Source organism: Mizuhopecten yessoensis, unplaced genomic scaffold (assembly GCF_002113885.1).
Source record: "Mizuhopecten yessoensis strain PY_sf001 unplaced genomic scaffold, ASM211388v2 scaffold10759, whole genome shotgun sequence".
NCBI lineage: Eukaryota > Metazoa > Mollusca > Bivalvia > Pectinida > Pectinidae > Mizuhopecten > Mizuhopecten yessoensis.
The window spans coordinates 619,032-627,630 of record NW_018408707.1 but is presented as its reverse complement, the minus strand read 5'-3'; the positions used below and the strand labels follow the sequence as shown (position 1 = coordinate 627,630).

The window sequence follows — 8,599 nt, the reverse complement described above, 5'->3', positions numbered from 1 at the left end:
AGATCAATGTTTGTTTTTACAAGGACTTTTGAATATTGCACAACTTATTTTCACTTGAAATATATATTGCATTCAAATTTAGGAAAAACATGAAATTTAATACCAAAAATAGAAAAATTCAAGGCATTTTATTATTTGTGCAGCTTGAATAAATGTCATATCGATGAGTTTCAGAGGGGAATGCTATGATTTTGGCATCATTTCTCGTCTCTTTTAAGACTTGCTCATTCAACAATAAAGGCATTATATTGTGCCTCGGCGTGAGTAACAGTCGTACCCACGAGTTTGTGGGAGGAATGCTGTAGATTGGAATCACTTTCAGTAACATAGCAACAATCAAGGACCCAAACATTCAACAATTAGCAATGCCACATCCAGTCAACAAAATATTCCACAATGACCTTCGCATTCATTCAATGCACGACAACAAGAACTTAGTACATTTTGCTGCAATAATATTGCGTCCCTCAAAACTGATAGTAATCCAGACATGAACCAGTTTTTATTGCAAATTATGACGAAAACATTTGGTTCTGTAGTTCCTGGACCGATTTGAAACATTAATTTAAAGGAGAGGCCCAATGGTCCTAAATTGCTGAAACCTGGCTATTTTGGAAATGAAGAGGTAAAACCTTTCATGCCCACCAGTTTGGGCCCCTTAGGGAACCCCCAGGAGGGCAGGCCCCTTAATAATTTTATCCCCATGTACCAAGAATGCTGCCACCATGTTGATTTACTTAGTCTGCCCTTCAAGTTTCGAAAGGCCATGTAATGTAATCTTTCCCTAATGTCATATCTCCCTTACGGGTTAAGGATGCTACCACTAGTATGAAATCTGTCCTGCAGTTTGGAAGTGATCCAACCAATATGACCCCTTTTATCCCCACCCTCAGTCTTTCATTTGTGTAACCATGGATTTCCATTGGTCCAAGTAGTTGATCATTACGATTTTAAGTAAACCAGCAAATTTGACCACTTTAACTCCCGCCCCGGAAGGGTCAGTTCCTTTATTTGTATAACATTTGATCCCAATCGGTTAAGCATACTACAATCTACAATTTGGTTGAAGTACGTCCTGTACTTTGAGAGGAAACACAATGTCATTGTCTTCTTTTAAATAATCTTTTTCATGTGTAACAAAATCCTGACACCACAGCATAAGCTTGTCTGGGCTCTGCCCCAAAATTGGTAGACAACAGACGATGGACAAAGCACCACAACATAGCTCGCCCTGGTACGAATACTAAGTAAACTACAAATTATCATACCCTTTCCAAGATTTGGGTAAAAATCTTAACACTGCTGACAACCTTATCTTTACAACTAGTCACTTATATGAACTCTTCTTAAAAATTACCTTACACATTTTTCATTTTTTTTTTTTATCAAAGGATGCTTCCTTTCCTTATTGATTAATCTGTTTCTCATTTTGCAAGATTTTCACAAATGTTGAACCTACTAGGTTCGCAACGATGTTCTTTAACAAGAGATTGTCAAAACATAATCATTTCACATTCATACCAAGATATTATCATATTTAGTCATACATAACACGAGGTGTATATCCAACAGCATTTCACACAACATGCCTTTTAAAAGTTTAAAAGGATGACAAACAATTATTTCCAGTCTCTCACATTCAGTTATTACATTATATTCTGTGTCATGTTCTCAGAATGTGAATCAGTATCAGAAGTGTATCCCAACTTCACTTGATTTCCTTAAAAAATGTCTGCTCCCTTTCACGGCTACTTCCTGTGCAGTGGCACAGCGGAGATTCTTGAGGACTTGGACTAATAATATACATGACACTTAAAACTGAATTGCATTTAAATACTTGCAATCAATTATCAGCTCAAAACTTCATTAGGGACACATATTTGGTTTGTGCACATGAAAAATTTATCTTTACATAATTGTTTTTTCACTATGTAGCAATTTATACAGCTGAATTCACAATGTTCTTAGAAAAAAATTATTTAGTTCCCGATGAATTGCATGTTTTAAAATAATGTATTTCTAGGTCCAAAAGGTTAAAAGGGATAAAGTTCATGTGCATTATCTCCTTTTCTTTTGCCTCATACTTCCAAAAGATTCCCATGTGACGGAACGCGATTTCTTTTAGCTCATTCTTCCAAGAACAATTCGTCTTAGAAAATAACTTCTCTCTTCAGAGATTTTTTGCCTCATTTGGTGAGGTTAATGTTTTGTTGGTTTTTACAGGAAGTATAGACGATCTGCAAGATCCAAGGCAGGTTCCTTGTGAATGGACTGGCCCACCAGGAAGGCAAGTTTGTGAGCATATTGGCACGGAGCAGGTACACGGATTGTTCCCTGCAACAAACACACGTTCAGATAGTGATTTAAAGATGGATCGTCTTTTCAATACAATGAACACAAAAAGTGAAATGGTCAGTTACAGCCTATAAAGTAAAAGCAAAACATTTTAAGTGGTCCTGGCATTGCCACTTTGTTTCCAAACCCAGAACCGAGAAACACTACTGTAAGGCAGCATGACAAAAAACTATATTAAGTTAAATACTTCTCGTCATGTCAACACAGAAACAAGTGAAATTTTGTGACATTAGGTCATTTTTCTGTCAAATTCATCAGGGTCTGCAAATAAGCTACACTAGCCAAAATATGGAGTTTTTGGACAGTTTGCGAAAATAATCGAGAGCCTCTGCATGCGACAACCAAAAATTCCATTCTATAAAGAACACTGGTATGACCAGTTTAATCATGCCATATATTTATTTGGTTGGTGCATGGAGAGCCTTTCAAACAAGAGGCCCAAGGGCCTAAGCGGTCACCGGAGTTATATAAAAGGTACTGGTAGCTCAATTTCATTGTTGAGATGCGATGTGGAAATCAACATATAAACTAAGTGAAATACAATACTTGTCATGTCATGAAAGGATAAGAATTTTAAACATATTGGTTAATTTTCCTTTTTGGGCCCCGCCCCCCCTAGCCCCTGGGGATGGGGTAGGAATCCCAATTTTACATCTTGATATCATCTTCCTCCACGGATAATTCTCACAAAGTAAGAATAATTTCCCGATTACTTGGTTCTCAGGCCTGCGCGCATTGCCGATTTTATCGTGAACGTAATAAAAAACAAGGTTACCGCGAGCGGTATATAATACGCCCGTCACACATTGAATGAGCAGGTGTTTGTATGATTGAAATATATGTTTCAGCAAGTCCATAAAGGGGCATAACTCCACAAATTATGGTCTGATAATGGCGGTTATCGAACTTGTCAGAGGGTTCATGGTAATTAACCTTGTTGTGAAGTTTGAAGTTAATCCATTAATAATTACTCGAGATATCGAGCGGACACTGTTTCGGCAAGTCCATAAAGGGGCATAACCTCCACAAATTATGGTCGGATAATGGCGGTTATCGAACTTGTCCGAGCTTTCATGGTAATTAACCTTGTTGATAAGTTTGAAGTTAATCTGTTAATAATTACTTGAGATATCGAGCCCTCATCTCGTTTTTGCCATGTAAAATGAAAAAAACAAAAAACGCCCTGCCGCATCTGATTTGAAAAAAATTGGCCTGAGAACCAAGTAATTAATTTTATTTGGCCTATAGTAAACTTTACCCCCTCCCCAAGGGAGAACAGAGAACTTGGGGGTCCTGAAATTTACAATTTAAATAAAGTGCATGGTGATCTTTCCATCCATGCGAAAAAAAATGACTGTAGTACCCGAGTCTGGAGAAGAAGATTTTTGAAATATTGGTAAATTTTCCCTTTGGGGCCCCGCCATGCCCAGGCCCCAGTAAATCCCAATTAAACAATTTTGTAACTTCATCTACCAAGGATGATTCTGACCAAGTTTGAAAAAAGTCTATCCACTGGTCCTTGAGAAGTTGAAAATGTAAAAAGTTAACGCACGATGGGGGGCGCAAAGCGATCAGAATAGGTCACTTAAGCAAAGCTCAGGTGACCTAAAAATTGAACAGTGTTCATTTAATTTGCTTCAAAATGGCCAATTTTCAACATAAATAACACACAAGTCGATATAAACGCATTTTACTAGGAAAAATGCAGGTTTATACCTCTCTTTGTTATGCCATATTTGAAAGTTCATATTTGTGCTATCCATTTATTCCTTATAACGAATATAACGACTAGTTCTTAATCCCGGCGAGGCGAGAAATGCCCCTTAATGCCCCTAGTCCTTTAGTCTTGTATAATGTTCACATTAAATCAGGTTCAGTTACTTATGATGCAGGATATTACATGTAGCCTTTAACAAAGTATTAACTTTATCAGAAATATTCAACACAATTTATACCGGCCAATTGTAGTACAGGTGAGTCATTTTATAGGTGAGCCTCTGCATGTGGTCAGGCTTCAGCCCCGTTGTGTCAAAGATGACGTTGAAATGGGTTGGAGTCACAGTTCCTTGTCGCACAGACTGTGACACGAGGAAGAAGTCAAACCTGATAAACAGAAATACAACAAACTAATGACTTCATTTTCCAATGAAACCTGCAATCAAGTTTACACAACAAACTAATGACTTCATTTTCCAATGAAACTTGCTATAAAGTTTACACAATTTATGGCCTTTTTTTTATTCATCACTTGATCCAACAACAGTTGCTTCAAAAGTTGTATTCTGAAATAAGTGCTTAATCTCAAAGATGTCCATTCAATTCCAACACAACTTTGTTCAGCTGTACAATGAAATGTCATTTTACCAATAACTTGCACATGCCCAGTAAAAAGAAAACGCTCAAATGTTCTATGGATCATTTCTAATACAATCTGTTAGCACCCTATACCAAGAGCTTGTTAAAATACAAGAAGCAGACTTCATTTTTTACACACCAGGAACAATAAATAGTTCAATACGACACTTGAATTTCTTATAGAACTACTGAAATTTTAATAGCAATCCTTACCACTCTGGTTTTGTGACCTCCGTGTCGATGACCGTCCCTGGTACAGGGTTGGTGTAAGTTCTGCCGGTCTTGGCAAAGAACCGGCTGTTGATCCTCTTCTTGACAACAACCACTGCGATTTTCACACTGAAATGAATTAGAGCCACTGCATTAGTTCTAGTAAACTTGTCACAAATGTGATTTTAATTTTTTAAGGTTTCTGTTTTAGTCTGTAGATCAGTTGACCTATGACTAGAATGATTAGAAGTTTCCATGTATTTTTTTCATATACTTCATTTATTTTTTATTTTTTAATAGAAATCCAAATAGTATGCACATCAAGGGAGCTGAAGAAACACATCTTGCCCTTAAATGTTTCGGACAAAACTTTCAACAAAACAAAAGGCCCAATGGGCTAAAATACAGCTACAGGCAGAATATCAGTGTTTGATTCATAAGAACCTATTAAAAGATTTAAACATATGACGCCTGTGACCTTAAATGTCGAACAAGGACACTAGGTTGAACAGAGTTAAAGTCTTCCAACCCAGCATGCTTTTGGCAAAATATCATAACCCTGGACCTATTGGTTATACAGAACAAGTCATTTAAAGATTTAAACATATATTGACCACTGTGACCTTGAATATGGGCAAAGGTCGTTCATTTTGACAAAATTGGTAGCCTTTCATCCCTGCCTGTTAATGACCAAATATCATCACCCTTGGCCTTTGGCTAATTTAGAAGAAGTCGTTTAAAGGTTTTAAACATATTTGACCCCTGTGACCTTGAATATATGTAAAGGTCATTCATTTAAACAAACTTGATAGCCCTTTATCCCAGCATACTACTGGCCAAATATATTCATCCTAGGCCTCTTGATTATTCAGAAGAAATTGTATAAAAGTTTTTAACATATTTGACCCCAGTGACCTTGAATATAAGTCAAGGTCATTCATTCAAACAAACTTGGAAAGCCCTTCATCCTGGCATGTTACTGGCCAAATATCATTATCCTAGGCTTCTTAGTTATTCAGAAGAAGTTGTTTAATAATTTGTTAAGACAATTGACCCCTGTGACCTTGAAAATGGATGAAGGTCATTCATATGAACAAACTTGGTAGCCCTTAATCACAGCATGCTACTGGCCAAATATCGTAAACCTATGCCTCTTAGTTATTCAAAAGTTGTTTAAAGGTTTTTAACATATTTGACCCCTGTGACCTTGAATATAGGTCAAGGTCATTCATTTGAACAAACTTGGTATACCTTCATCCCAGCATGCTACTGGCCTAATATCATTTTCCTAAGCCTCTTGGTTATTCAGAAGAAGTTGTTTAAAGGTTTTAAACATATTTGACCCCTGTGACCATGAATATAAGTCAAGGTCATTCATTCAAACAAACTTGGAAAGCCCCTCATCCCAGCATGTTACTAGCCAAAAATCATCACTCTGGGCATTTTGGTTATTCAGAAGTTGTTTAGAGTTTTTGACATATTTGACCCCTGTGACCTTGAAAATAGGTGAAGGTCATTTATTTGAACAAACTTGGTAGCCCTTCATCCTAGTTTGCTTCTGGCCAAATATCATCACCCTAGGCCTTTTGGTTATTAAGAAGAAGTTGTTTAAAGTAAAATATTGACGCCGGACGCTGCACCATGGCATAAGCTCACCGGGCCCTTTGGGCCAGGTGAGCTAAAAACTTGCCAAACTTCATCAGTCATCTCATAATGAATTCTAACCACTAAAAAATGCCTTATAAACAAGAGGCCCATATCAGAGCTATAGAAGTTGAAAAACTTTCAATTGATATTCAACCATGGTGGCCTTTTGATTATATATTTTAATTCAACAATACTACAGGTGGCCTCATGAGAAAAGCATTTGTACCAATTCTGGTCAAAATCATCTAACAGTGTTCTGATTAGTCGACTATTGGTCAGTTGGGCCGATAAATACTTTATCGACTACAAAACCCAGGATTAATTCAGTTGAGTGATCCATGGCTTCAAGCCAATCTCCTTGCAAGAGACTAACAAGAGCTAAGTAGCAAAACTTTTGTTTTATTTATTTCCAGCAGCTACATCACCGACTTACGATCACTTTCAAGCCTGCTTAGGGTTTGTAAATTACAGACTTGGTTTAGGCATTTCTTTCACTGTATCAAAACCAGTTGAAAATCATGCCAAGCCATATATTTAGTGTTTTTAAACAGGCATCCCCATTTTCAGTCTTTCTAGAATAAGATGAGATGTCTTTTCAAAAGAAAAAGTAGACAGACAGTAAATGCAGCCCTACAGCTCAAACTGTGTGAATCAGTTTGCCAAACTTACTTGTAGTCCTCTCCTGCACACTCCTTGATTGTACCCACAACTTGTGGCACCTCGTGTTCGTGTACGGCTGGGAGCTGTCCATCCCCAACACCGTCCCTGAAGATGACGATCTTATCCGGCAACATGTTATTCACCTCATGGTACTTCTTCAATGCATCTGTGATCACAAACGGGCAAATTACAAAATCAATATTGATTTAATAGTGTAAATGTTAACCAGAGGGCAACAGGCTTTCAAAGCTCACCCGGTGTTTTATTTTCATTTTTAAACCTGCCGAATATCATTACTGTTTATCAAGAAAGTAGAAGAAATATAAGCTTTAACAATTGCAAGGACTAAATCCCTTCGGATGACACTTAAGATACATGTGTATTCTTCATGTACAGCAATTCCGAACTTGGTTATTGTAATCTTAACTCATCGGTTTTACACAGTGTTTTCGTTACCTTAATTTTGCTTTATGAATTGGGAAAATATAGCATTATTTGTATTGAAATCGGAAATAAATTCCTCAATTTTTGTCATTTTGGGAAAACAAAGCACTTTTTAGCTAGGGGAAACGGCCTGTATTTTGCAGTAAAACTGAGCAAATAACAATCACCGTTACCTTTTCAATCCCCACCATCTAGATATGCTTCAAGCTAATTTTGGATATTTTTTGGAATGATTAGTGATCAGAAAATGAACAAATTGTTTATGGACAGACAAAACTTGATTTCGGTACACATATGCTCACCTTTGTCATTTAGACTGGCAAGCTTTTTATTTTCACATTCGTTTTTGTACTACTTACCTTTGACACAGACCTTGAGTCCATCATTGAGCTCCTGAGCTGTGTGTTGGAAAGTACATCTCGAGTAGAACCTTGTAATATTTCTATTGATACTGCACACAACACCTCCAACTGATCTCCCCTTACTGGCCGAGTCGTGATACGTGTCAATACCTATCACCATCAAATTCTTCAGCTATTTGTAGAATAAAACATGGGTATAGCCATTATTAATTCCTCTTCAGGATCAATACACAAAAACTTTCACTAAACAAGAGGCCCATGGGCCTTAACGGTCACCTGAGTCTATAGTATTTATTTTTGTTGTTGAAATATGTACCAATTTGAGTAAAAAATAGTATAATGTTAACTTAACTTTGTCAGGACCATGAACTGATCATTCCTAGACAAATTTTAAGTGAGATCAGCCTATTAGAACTTAGTAGCAGAATAGCGGCCATGGCAGCCAAATTGTATTTCTGATTGACCCGAAAAATAACAACACTTTGTCAGGACCATGATTCGATCATTCCTACAAAGTTTCAGTTCAATCGGCCAAGTAGATCTTTACTTTAAGTTTGAAATAGTTT

The 8,599-nt window shown here is 37.0% G+C and overlaps 1 protein-coding gene across 4 annotated transcripts in view; it reads right to left on the bottom strand.

Moving 5' to 3' along the window:
* Positions 1–799: 799 nt before the first annotated feature.
* LOC110462191 (piwi-like protein 1) overlaps positions 800–8,599 on the bottom strand; it is a 29,064-nt gene continuing 21,264 nt past the window's right edge. For all 4 annotated transcript variants that reach the window (XM_021516035.1, XM_021516036.1, XM_021516034.1 and 1 more), the window contains exons 15-19: positions 8,031–8,205; positions 7,237–7,393; positions 4,924–5,049; positions 4,311–4,458; positions 800–2,334 (exon numbers count right to left, since the gene is read on the bottom strand). In XM_021516035.1, coding sequence (XP_021371710.1) covers positions 2,218–2,334; positions 4,311–4,458; positions 4,924–5,049; positions 7,237–7,393; positions 8,031–8,205 — 723 coding nt within the window. In that variant the 3' untranslated portion in view covers positions 800–2,217. The remainder of the gene's footprint in view (positions 2,335–4,310; positions 4,459–4,923; positions 5,050–7,236; positions 7,394–8,030; positions 8,206–8,599) is intronic.